This window comes from Mustelus asterias, unplaced genomic scaffold (genome assembly GCF_964213995.1).
Source record: "Mustelus asterias unplaced genomic scaffold, sMusAst1.hap1.1 HAP1_SCAFFOLD_648, whole genome shotgun sequence".
NCBI classification, from domain to species: Eukaryota; Metazoa; Chordata; class Chondrichthyes; order Carcharhiniformes; family Triakidae; genus Mustelus; species Mustelus asterias.
In genome coordinates this window covers 3,084-16,367 of record NW_027590597.1, presented here as the reverse complement: position 1 = coordinate 16,367, position 13,284 = coordinate 3,084, and the positions used below count along the sequence as shown (strand labels likewise).

General features: G+C 38.6%; 1 protein-coding gene across 11 annotated transcripts in view; it reads right to left on the bottom strand.

Moving 5' to 3' along the window:
• LOC144487213 (multiple PDZ domain protein-like) overlaps positions 1–12,276 on the bottom strand; it is a 115,894-nt gene extending 103,618 nt beyond the window's left edge. For 2 of the 11 annotated variants that reach the window (XM_078205275.1, XM_078205277.1), the window contains exons 1-6: positions 12,104–12,276; positions 10,959–11,069; positions 7,316–7,396; positions 4,608–4,712; positions 1,226–1,312; positions 945–1,016 (exon numbers count right to left, since the gene is read on the bottom strand). In XM_078205275.1, coding sequence (XP_078061401.1) covers positions 945–1,016; positions 1,226–1,312; positions 4,608–4,712; positions 7,316–7,396; positions 10,959–11,069; positions 12,104–12,220 — 573 coding nt within the window. In that variant the 5' untranslated portion in view covers positions 12,221–12,276. The remainder of the gene's footprint in view (positions 1–944; positions 1,017–1,225; positions 1,313–4,607; positions 4,713–7,315; positions 7,397–10,958; positions 11,070–12,103) is intronic. The other 9 variants (XM_078205276.1, XM_078205279.1, XM_078205278.1 and 6 more) reach the window with 9 other exon arrangements.
• Positions 12,277–13,284: the final 1,008 nt, after the last annotated feature.

Below are 13,284 nucleotides of genomic sequence, written 5' to 3'. Positions count from 1 at the left end.
AGGCTGAATGACCTCTATCTGTGCTGTAGCCATTCTATGATACTACAATACTATCAAATACAAATGGTTGCAAGGGTTTTGTCATTGGCATAATGTTAGCAACATTGGTAAAAGATCTGTCTTGAATGGGACAGAATTCTGAATCACTGCTGCATTTAATTGTGCCTCTTACTTATCACTTAATAAGATGTGATCCTCACTCAAGATGTTCTGGCAAACACCATTTGGTTTGAGGCACACTTTACTGGTACCAAGAAAATGAAATTTATTTTTCCCACTGCAATGGTAGTGAAAAGGAACATGGTCCACTTTCTTTTTCAGTACCAATTCGGAGAACAACTTTTCATTTATATACTGAGATTAAACAAGAGAAAGATATTAAAACTCACTTTCTAAGTTACCTGTTTCTTGAGTAATACTTTTGTTTGAGTTTTGACGCTTCCTAAACAGAAACATTACGGTATGCTTACTGGGCCTTTTGGGATTTAAAAAAAATGTAATACAAGTAGAAAGAAAGTTTATTAAAAGAAATTTTAAAAACATTTTCCTCCAAATTTTCTCTCCCCCCCCATCTCAGAGTATCAACTCCTTATTGAACATGATTTCAGCGACACTGGATACTTTACAAGTGGTTATTCTTTATTGAGCCTAGATAGTAAATCTGTACGTTGTTGGTCATTGAAAGGCAATATAGCTAAGCCCACTCCTGTCCTTGGCCAACATCAACACAAATACACTTCTAGTATCTCATGAAGTAGCAAGTCAGTAAGGGGAAACCTGCTTGCTCAATTTTCACATTAACGAGTAATTGTAAGGCCAATTGTAATGCCCCTGGTGGCCTTAGCCATTATAATTCAACTTTCCACATCACCGTTAAGAATCACATTCACATGTAAATTACAGCAGTTACATCTGGTCCAAAAACCCAGTGTGATGAGACAAACCTTAAATGGATTGATTGCAAATGGGTTAGTTGGGAAAGGGCGCAGAAAAGTCCTAGGTCGATATGCAGAGACCTACGACAACAAAACAAACAAATGGTTGAAATGAGGCAAATATCCTCATCTTTAGATGTTACTGGTAATTTCTGAAAATTAATAATTGTAATCTGTAATTTGATTAAACATTTTTAATTTATTAAATTAATCCAGTGTACGTCCCTGTTATTACTACATCATCGCTCTTGTCAGTAGGAATTAAGATCACATCAGAGTGATTCACTAACCTTGAATTTATTTTCAGAAAATGGATTTTTGGTCATAAAATAAGGGGCTTGACAGAAGGCCTTCTCATCATTTGTAGTTGTAGAGGTCTATTAAAATGCATAAATGCTATCAGATAAAGGAATATTCATAACCAGCCCATTAAAGATAACATTTTATGAAACAGCAGGTCAGGCTATAAGCTAGTACGACTACAGAAACCAAATCTTCAGGTTATTTCTTTAAATATTTTCTCATCCAAATATTTAAGTCACATTGTCCAAGGAATCAGTGGCTCGGGAACAGAATTTTGTAGCAGAAAGAGAAGGCAATGTCTTCAGCCTTTGTAGTATCTAACTGGAGGAAATTTCATAGAATCCCTACAGTGCAGAAGGAGGCCATTTGGCCCATCAAGTCTGCACCGACCACAATCCCACCGAGGCCCTATTCCCGTAACCCCACATATTTATCCTGCTAATCCCCCTGACATGAGGGTCAATATAGCATGGCCAATCAACCTAACCCACACATCTTTGGACTGTGGGAGGAAACCGGAGTACCCGGAGGAAATGCACGCAGACAGGGGGAGAATGTGCACAGACAGTGACCCAAGGCCGGAATTGAACCCGGGTCCCTGGCGCTGTGAGGCAGAAGACTAACTGCTGTGCCACTGTGCCAACTCATTTAGTACAGGAGGTTGTTCAAGCAGTATGAAAATGTAGAGTCAGTGGAAAGGTCAAGAATGATTGAGAAAAAAAATGTTATTTGTACTTCAGAATATACGCTTTCATCATTGATACAATGGATACTACTTCTGATAGCATATTACGGAAATGATGTTATAAGTAAATATTTAAGGTTATGGGGACCATAAGTAAGTCAGAAAAAAATCCCAAAAAAGTTGTTTCTTTTATGGGTCAGGGAGTTCACTTAATATGAGGCTAAGCCACACAAATCAAGTAGTTCCAAAGTTCAAATCTCAATCGGTGTTGAGTTGATGGATAATCAGCCAAGATAGCAGTTGTGATTTTGAAGCCGAAGTTTATCAGGGAGACAAATATACAATTCCAATATATCAAGAATGGCTTTTATCATATGGAATGCACTAATTTTAAGATTTCTTCCAGCACTTTAATTTAAATATGACAATATAAAAGTGATACTTACAATATAAAAATCAGTTTTGCTGTTGGTATTTTCACCCTTTTACTATCTCCTTTAGATTCCCCATCCCCCTTGCTAAGAAGATAGAAAGGCAATCATTTCCCACACTATTGTCAACACTTCTGCCAAAAGGTGGTACTGAGTGGCAAGTGTTTCATCTTTCAGTTTCCCTTCCTCTTTGGTGGGGAAACACCTGTACTCCAGCTGAGAAACAATTAGCAAAAATATAGCCGAAGGAATTAAAAGTAACATTTTGATAATGGTTATTAAGTGATTTAAAAAGTGGATATAAAAGGAATGCTCCCTGGTTAGTGAAATGTGACAGTTGTTGTTCTCTAAGGATCTGGATTGAAGCCTCAACATTTCCAGCAAAATCTTGGCTAAAGAATAGAGTGGTATAACCACATTTTCAGATGACAGTAAGTTAAGAAGATCATTAAGTTACTTGGATGAGAACAAAAGTTGCAAAGAGACAAAAAGTAAAACAAATGGACTTCAATAGGGGAAAGTGCAATTTAACTGTAAGGTAAACTAAACTAAATCCCTCGGATCTGAGAAGAACAACTTTTTTTGTAGGATCTGTGGAGGAGCAAAGGGTTTTAAAAGTCCATCTACACAATCACTAAAAGAAAGTGCACAAGTTCAAAAAGACTAATGGAATGTTGGTCTTTATCTCAGGGGGCTGGAGTTCAAAAGGTGAAGAAGTGTTGAGTTGTACAGATTTTTGGTTAGTTCCCATCTGGACTATGCATTTAGTATTGGACGCCAAACTTCTGTAAATATATCTGGTAAATATAAAGATGATTTACCAGAAAGATATGAGGGCTGTAACAGCTAATTTAGGAGGCAAGTGCATAAACCTGGTTTGTTTTCTTGTAAATTTACAAGATTGAGCGGTGATATAATTAAGGTGCTTAAAGAGGTAAAGGATTTTGATGGGGTAGTTAAGAAAAACTGTTTCCTCTGGTGATGGAATCTAGAGCAAGAGACCATAATATTAAAACCAATGTTAGGTCAGTTAAGAGCTAAATCAGAAAACATTTTATCTGAGCAAAAGGTTAAAGAAACCTGGAATTCTCTCCTCAAAGGCTGTGGATTCTGGATAAGAGAAATAGTCATGACTATTATGAATAGATTTTTGTTGGATAAGGGTATATCAAGGGATATGGATCAAAAGTAGCTAAATTATATATAATAAAAGCCAAGATCTAACTAAATGGTGAGCGGACTTGGACTTGCTAATTGGCCTATTCCTGTTTCTATGTGAGGAAACAGGACAAGCACCCTGTTTTCGCCATTTTAGACAATTCACCATTCATACCTAAACATACTTTATTACAGTAAGTGATGGAAGTAGAATAGGAACATAAGAATTGGTAAATAAAGACAGATGATCTAGCTTACCTTCTACCATCTAGTAGCTGCACGGTACAACAATGGCATTGTTGACTAATCTAACAATCAATTTTAATCTATTAGTTTACAACAGATCTAGACATGGGGCAAGGTATACCTCAGTGTCACAGGCTTTGGGAATCATGGGTCCACCATGGGTGAACTGTTCCTCCCAAGCCCGCCATACTTACTGCTTCTTAAGTTATACACATAATGTATCCCAAAGTATTTGTACTCTTAAAGAAACCCATCTAATTTTCATCTGAATGGTTCAATACCATCCACTTCCACCAAGTCCCTAGGGCTTCCATGGATCAATACAATTAAATGGTGTTTCTGCAGATTACTTTTGAATTCATTCTCTTTCAAGTATTGTGTGCTCTGGTTTAGCTCTACAGGACAAGGTGAAACAGCTCACCGTGGTCCACATTACCTAGCCCTTTTAGAGTCCTAATAGGAGAATTTTCTGCACTATTTGTGTTAGGAAAAGGAATTTTCCTGCTTTTTGTTCCCAATACCCTCAACAAATAATCTGAGATCAATAAATCAGATTAAATATAAGTTTCTCCGCACCCAACGGCATGCATCAAATCTAACCACAGAACAATGCCATATATGGGACTATTTAAATTTCTAAATATCTAAATTTTCAGCCTCTCTGCATACAGAACAGTTTTAGGTTATTGATAAATGATATTTCTTAACAGTAATTTATAGCAAAATACTATAGTTAATATTTTAGTTTTAAAAAGTATTATGAAAATTGTCAATTGCAATTAAAATAAAAGCAACACGCCAAAAAAAGTTCTGAGACTGAAAAAAAAGAACATGCAAGCATCATCCAACCTGGCTATTGCGGGTCTGAAAAGAGTCAGCAAATGGGTTAGTACTGCTGCTGCCACTGCTCGATTCAGGCAAGGGGTTAGATTGCAGGAAAGACAAAGGTTGTTTCTGAAACCAAGACAAAAGTAAAGTCACAAGCTGCAACAAAACGTTCTCACAAAAACTGATAATCCCTAACATTACAAGGATCAAATCGAAACGTTTAGATAGAAACACGGGGAAAATTAAGCAATCCTCAAAGAAATGTGGATTAGATCATCTGTGCCATGATATCGTAATGTTGCTCCAGCTCACAATCCTTTCATAAAGAATTTCCTCCTGGGCACATAGAATTGAGATAGAAATAACAGGACAGATAGCCCCTTCAGTTTATCTTTAGATCACATTAATCAATTTAATCTTTCTCCTAATCCAAATTCACAACCAACATTTTCTTCTAAATTACAAATCTAATTACTTAAAATTGGGTTTAATTAATATCAGGAATATTTACTGAAAATCACACAAATTGCCCTCACTTAATAGAGAGAGGTGTTAAAACATCTGCATGTTTTGAGCTATATTTTTATTCAGGAAATACATTTTGTTGCTGTTTCTAACACAATGGATGGGATTCTTCGTCTGCTCACACCAGCAGGATTCTCCTGTCCCCTTCAGTGAACGGAGATTTGGCTGAGTGCCAAATTCTCCATCCTCTCTCGCAGTGGCGGTGGGGCATGAATGGCCGGAGAATTCCGACCAATATCTTTATTCAGATTTGCTAACTGCAAATAACTAAAGTTATCATGTTTCTGGTAAATCAGGGGATTTTGTAATGGGGTAAAAACCTACAGTCTTTCAAGTTATTTGTTTATGTAAGGTTCTTTTGTATTTATCAACTTAGTTTTCTATTTCATGGCATCTCCAAACCAACTTTAAATTCTATTCCAAATGCAATTTGAATATGGTACCTGACTACATGAAGTATATATAATGCCATCTCTAACTTGCTTTCTTCACAAAATATGGATATTAGAATGAAATTACAGAAAATGTTACATTTAGAAGATAGTAAATGTGATCAGTGTGTAAGTATTAACTAAACACAGATACAGGTCTATATTCTGCAAAGTAAATTCTTTGTCCAAAGGGGATGTCTGTAAAAGGTTTTGTCTACTCATCTTCAGTGGCCATTTTGGAGAAGCGAACAACTACTTTTCAAATGGTGGTCAAGTTTATGTCGGCAAACAGATGCCTTTGTTTGCTTTCAATCTTCAGTTTCATAGTGGCACCCGCCCTCTGTGAAATTCCATAACCCCCCCAAAATGGGAGTGGGGTCTTCATGCTAGCTGCTAATTTCAACGATCGCAGTATGCCTGAGCAGGAGACGCAAAACCATGAGAGGCAAGCAAGAGTCCAAGCCAACCTGCACTACTTGAACCACTTTGTGCCTTTAAAGGAGGGAGGGGACTCATTTTGAATGCAGCAGGAGCTGGATGTCATTCTAAAAACAATTTTGACCTGGGAAAGACACAAGAGTGATATGGCAAAAACCATGCTCCAAGATTCCAGCACTGTTCTGGAGGCTTTGGTGTAGGATGTGCAGAGGAGGAAAGCTCTAGCCACAGAGACCAGGAGGCTCTCCAGACAAACTTTGAAAAGGGAATTGGATCAGATAGCCATGGCAGTCAGACTATGCCATGAGTCTTGTTCCATGGATTCAATAATTGAACGAGTGGTGAATATACTGTGAAATGCCATATCCCATCAACTGCAACACTAGCTTTCACACACTGCTTAATACACACATCACATACCTACCAGCAATCTCTATTAAATTACTACTCCTGCCGAATATGCATTGCTTCATCTCACCCTCACACACCTAGCACTGTGGCTAACCTCACATCCATGCCTCCTAGCATGTGCATACTTCCATTCATTCAGCCAGGACAGCCAACATGTGTGTCTGATGCCAAATCAGCCTTCCTCATTACTTGACATCATGATTTGCCTATTCTGCATAGTTATCTCAGTGCACGAATGCCATCACCCAAAATAGCGTCCAGTGTGCTTTGAATGCCATGGATACAATTTTAGAGGCATAATGGTACATGTATCACTGAAAAAGCATGCTTTACAGAGCTGAATATTGTGACTTGCATCTCTGTGTACCATAGCTTACCTTTATTCCTTATTACAACAGCAGCAAACGATTTCCCAATTTTGCATCAAAATATTTTAATGTAAAAGCATACAGACTTCTGACTAAGCAATTAAATTACCGTAGATTAATATAGATGGAAATATTATACTCTATCAAAACCTACAATAGCAATTTAAATCTAACCTACATCACCTACTCTTGAAAACAAACTCAAACTTATAAAAATAAAACAATTCCTAATATACAGTCTTTGAATGATTACCTAAATGTTAAAGGATATCGACATTTCCAAGGAAAACTGCTTCCAAGAGCGAAATAAGTATATGACAAAACGTTTGACAAGCATGAGGGCACATATCTGACAAAAAAATTGATCATTAAAATCCCACAGAAATACAACATTTTTGAGAAAATTTGAGATTTAACTGTTAATGTGTGTTATTTGTTTAGTTTTAGAGCAGTGAAACTCAAAACACTCAGCACACTAAACAAATACTGCCAACGAACAAAGAATGAATCAAGTTGTCAAAGGGGTTAACTATCACACGTAAAATGATACTTTTACCTTGGATGGATCAAAGGAGAATGGGTTAGTAGAGGTACTTTTCTGAACAAATGTTGATGAGCGACTACAGAGAGACTCTGGCTGGGAACAAAAAGGATGAAATGGAAGGAAATGTAAATGAAGTTAGAAAAAGATGAAAACAAAATGAAGAGTTAGCACTAAAGGAGACAACCATATTAATATGTATGTAGGAATAAGGATGCTTTGTGTACCATTCACAATTCTGTTGTTAAAATAGATATGCAATAATACCCAAGTCCACAATTTACCTTTCAGCAGAAAAAAAATCACTTTTTAGATAAGATGTTAAAAAGAAAACTTTAACATAGCACCATTCAGCTGTACTACCACTACTGTTCAGAACTAAAGACAAACAACTTTATTCGTAAGGTAAAACATTTCACCGACTATTCCAAGTTGTTTTGATAACTTATACGGTGATTCCTAACCCAAAGGGCTTTGAAAATCACTCAAAGTACTCTAATAATAAAATTCATTGGCATGCTGACAGGCATAATTTATGAATTTCTCCATTTTGCTGTCCAGATTTTCTTAACTATGTATCCTCACCCAAAATGCTTCATATAGTTTGGCATAATGTGCTTTCAACAGCTTTAATTTGACAACTATACTCAGTTGCAATCCTTTTCTCATTATTTAACGGCAATTGTTCTCAAATACTATCATTTTGTATCACCTGCACTCAAAAGCAGTCATCTGGCGATCATCCTATTTTATTTTCACTTAGAACTGACTATTTAGCTATCATTTTCACACAAAACTATACTTGAGATGTCAAAGATAGTTATCAACTAACATCATTGTCATCAATTGCTACTTTGCAGGGATCACAACAAAACGCGACTATATATATACAGCCAATATTTTCCCAAGTCCCAGTTGATTATGTATGCTGTAAGGTCACACCCCATCCAGCCTCTCTCTCTCTCCATCCACTTTCTTTCCCTCTCCTGCCACACACCTTATTCCCCTCTCTAAATCCCTCCCTTCTTTCTCCTCTCCCCTTCCCCTCCCCTCTTTGCCCCTTGCCCCTCCCCTAACCCTTGCCCTCCTTTCTCTTCCTCCTCCCCCACTAACTGAAGATCTATGTTTTCAAGCCTGGCTGGAAACCGTGAGTGATATTTTTCAGGGTGTCCTGTGAAGAAGTGAAGTCAGCGTGGGAGCGAGGTGAGGTTAGGGTCCACCCTGGAGTGAGGCCAGGTCACTATACAGTCCAGAAATGAGGTGAGCTAGGTTAGGCTCCAGCTGGAGAGCAAAGCGAGGTTGGTGAAGCCCAAGTGACAAAAGGGTTCAGAGAGGCAATTTTTTCACAGAGGGTGGTGAGTGCCTGGAACAAGCTGCCAGTGGTAGTAGTAGAGGCAGGTACAATTTTGTTTTTAAAAAGCATCTAGACTGTTACATGGGTAAGATGGATATAGAGAGATATGTGCCAAATGCGGGCAATTGGGACTAGCTTAGGGGTTTTTAAAAAAAGGGCGGCATGGACAAGTTGGGTCGAAGGGCCTGTTTCCATGCAGTAAACCTCTATGACTTTGAGTGTCTGGAGGCAGCGGGCGAAAGACTGGGGTGAGGGACAGAGGCAGCGGCTGGGGGAAGGAAAGGAGAAGTGGGAGAAGGAAAGAAGCTTGGGGGAAGAGGCAGTGTTTGGAGGGAAAGGGGGAATGCTTTTGGGGAAAGGAAAGTGCTTGGAGGGAGAGAGGTGTGGGAGAGAGAGAAGGAAAGAGGGAGGGCATGGAGAGTTTGGAGGCAGTAATTTCAGGATTAGGAAACATGGTAGTGGATGTGTGCTATCTTTCTAGTCGCACTTCTACCAATTAAGCTTCAGGTGCTGTATTCAATTTCTTTTTAACATGGGTAATCTTCATAATTTTCTGCGCAATGAAGCTTTATCAGTTACCTGCCCTCCAATATATATTATAGAGGCTTCTTGCTGTTAATTCTCATCCAAAAGCCTTTATGTTCAACTTCAATGACAGACGGAATAGGCAACAAGAAACAAAACTGAAATCGACCGAGAAACGATGATCCAGAGTGCAGACGTTATTGTACCTTTTAAGAGATTTTTTTTTAAAATCATGATTTCTGCAGCTCTCACAGCTGCAGTGGTTTCTTAGCTCACAGTTTCAGTGATGTTATTGTTGCTGTCTTGACTGGAAATGTCCTTTTGCTGCTACTTAAGTGGCTTAAATGGGGTTGTTTGTGTTTATTCTGGGATTAGTTATACGATCCTGCATAGTTAGGATCATATGTTTTTGCACAGATTTTTTTCCCAGTGAGTTTACGGTTTCGTTTTCAGTTCTGAGATACAGTTGGGTTTTAACAGGAAAGCAAGCTGAAGAGAAATATTTTTCCCTGTTTTATTTAGAAATTCTGCTGGCAATCTTAAAGCAAGACTTTGCCTTCCTGAAGGAAAGAATCTGCTGTTAGTAGTTTGCCTAAAGTCCCTGATGTCCCTGAGAAGCTGTTCTGACTTCAACCTGTTCTGGGTGTATCTAGCCTGAGAGTTTCCAATCTCCAACCAAAGGACTCAATTTCCAGTATCAAGTGAGCATTAGTCTGTGCTGTGTTGAACTTGTGAAAAGGGTTTTTTTGTCTATGGGATTAGGTTGATTGGAACATTGTAGATACCTTTGTTAAGGGTTATACATTATCATGATTGTTTGTTTCTTGTTTGTAAGTTCTTGCAAATTTTCTTACTATACATGTTAACTATATTCTTAAATTCACTTTGATGAAAGCTCCCTAGTGGGTCACTTGAATCATACCTGAAGTGGAACATTTCATGCTTATCCTAGCCAAATTCAAGATGCAAAACTTATGCTCAAGGCAGGCTCCATAGAACACTTTGGAGTTTCTGAACTGAACCATAACAGGCAGTGACATGGAGGCTTGCTGCCCTTCTGAGCTCAGGAAGATGTCTTTTTAGGTTGTATAGAAACTGTTGCTACTTAAGTGGTGTGGGAGGGAGGGAAGGAAAGAGGGAGGGCATGGAGAGTTTGGAGGGAGTAATTTCAGGATTAGGAAACATGGTAGTGGATGTGTGCTGTCTTTCTAGTCTCACTTCTACCAATTAAGCTTCAAGTGCTGTAGTCAATTTCTTTTTAACATGGGTAATCTTCATAATTTTCTGCGCAATGAAGCTTTATCAGTTACCTGCCCTCCAATAATATATATTGTAGAGGCTTCTTGCTGTGAATTCTCATCCAAAAGCCTTTATATTCAACTTCAATGACAGACGGAATAGGCAGTAAGAAACAAAACAAGGTTGCATCGACACTGTGAACGTTATTTAGTTTAACCTCTTGGAGAAAAAATTGATGGAAGAACAGAATTTTTTTTTAAAGCTAGATGTTTAAAACTGAAAAAAAGTCTGCTTTGTGTGTCCTGGTAATTTGTTTCATCTACAATATCATGTATTTAGCAAGAACTAATCAGCAATGCTACACAATACAACAAAAATAACATTTTCACATCAATTGATTATGCAGGTAAACAGTTTAAAATGTAACAGACTAAATTCATCTCTTATATATACCTCTGTTATGTTCGATATAAACAGAATCATTTAACTCATTTTACATTAAGTAGTGTTTATTCCTCCTGTGCTTTTCAGTTTACATACCCGTGGTCTGGTTATTAAACCCTGGACTAAAAACACCACAGGATTGCCTGCTTTTCGAATAGCTTCAACTGCCTGCTCATGGCTGGCATCTCGCAAGTCAACCCCATCTACCTGAAAAGCAACATTAAATTAAGTTTTTTAAAAAGTCTGCAATATAACTTACATAACACCATATATCAAAACCCAATGAAAAAATGTTGACCATGAACAGTTAGGTTTTTCTGCTCACAATTTAAGATAAATCTCCATTCTGTCTGCCCCCACCCGGTCCTCAAACAACTGACTCATGGTGGGCTAAAATTCCACAAGGCCAATAGCTTCTTGCACCTTTATTCAGTGGTCACTCTTCAGGTGCAAGCTTAAAAAGTGACTACGACAAGCTAAGCAACTATGGGTGATGAGAGAGAAGCTGCAGCTGATCTTGACTTTAATCCCAGTCACTGGTCAGCAATCATGAACTATGATCTTTCATGCCTTTCAAGATTTATATGATTTCTTTTTGTCAGAAGTTAATTATATAAAAACAAGATAATGTGAAACTATACAAGTACTAAGGGAGGGAAATATTGTCATCAGTACCCTTCAAGTGACAAAGCTCGAGCCCTAAAAACAAGAAGAGTGGGCACAGCGTATTAGTTTGTAATTGCAATAGAATTTTAATTCAAGATTGCCATCCTTTACTATTCCATCCACCACCACCTCTTTGTCACCTGCTGAATTTATCTAGTTTTGTTACTGCTTTTAATTTTAGTCTACATAAGAATTTTCTGGAACAAGTTACACTGCAATTCAACAGCAAAAGGGTGAACTGAATAAAGTTTTAAAGGTCAGCATGGTCAAAGTTCATGTTCTACAGCAAAATTCTGACTCTCCCTTGATTAATTTGTATATGACGAAATGGGAAGTCTTCCCATTTGATGTCAATCAAGAAATGATGGGAAACAGTAATGTGAACTTCAGTTTATTAAATGCATGAAATTCAAAAAGGCATATAATTCTACTTCTCACTGTATAACCATTTTTCATTGCCACTAAGTTTCTTTCAATTTCAATAATATAGCAATCTATTCAGAAAGAACATTTTTTTAAATTGAAAAAATAGATATGTAAGTAAATATCTTAACTCATGGTTGTGAAAAACATACCTCAACAATTCTGTCCCCAGTTTTTAATGTTCCATTTCTTCCAGCTGGACTGTCCTCCAGAATGTGCTTGATGAATATTCCTCTCATGACCTCTCCATTACTCAGTCGACTTCCCATTCCTTTTCCTCCAACAATGCTAATTCCCAAGGACTTTGCAGGTTCTCGCCATAATTCCACTCTAAAATGAAGAATGAAATGACACATTGCCTTGTGTTATTCAGAGCAGGACAATATAGAATCACTGAAAATAAGAAACAATTTGGCACAGCAGTTGCTAGAATTTCTATGGTTTCTTTGATGTGCAAGTTATCCCAAGATGTTTCAGACATAGAATGAAATGTAAGTGGAAGAAATAGGGATCATTACCAAATATATTGTCAAATAGAGAATCCTCTTCCCCTATTCCAGGAAATGGCCTTCCAGCAGGGAAACCACCCCCATCTGGAATACAGTGGCAGCCCTGGTCAGTGCAACCACACTCCAGAAGAGGACAAGGCAGCAATGCCAGACGAAGATGAATGATCATCTTTACTCAGCCAGGGTAAGTGAACCATCCCGTCTCCCACAGGACCACCTCACACCTCCAACCCTGTCTCTCACTCAGCCACCTTAGTCTTTGCCAACACCAGGCACCAAATTCCTCCCTCTCTCCCACAATCAGGTTCCAGCAATAGCTCCTCACACTCCCAAGCTCCATCCCTGCCTCACTTCATCACCATCTTAAATGTCAACACTCGCACCTATACTCTTCCTCTGTGTATCATTTCAGGGCAAACTCACCACAGCACGCATGAGCGGGCAGCCAGCTGGAGTCATGCCCGAGCTGAGAACTCTCACGCATTTTGAGGAGCGAGCCCTCGACCTGGCCGGGGAGGAGGAAAAGCGTGTCTACCCTGCTGGGAAAGCGGAGGTGGCAAAGGAATCTGAGATTCTCAGCACATATGCTGTCATTCCTCAACTGAGTAATCAATGTTCCCTCCATATCCCTGTAATGAATTGATGCCATGCCCCTTCCCTTGCAGGCCGGCCAACGGGTCAGGTCGGACCATCCTTACACCCCCTAGACCCACCGGACTCCAGAAGTAGAGGGGACTTCTCTAACCCCTCCGTTGAAGAGATGTCACAACTGTCACCTGCACCCAACCATAGTGCAAGTACTAACACATCGGGGGGATCACTTA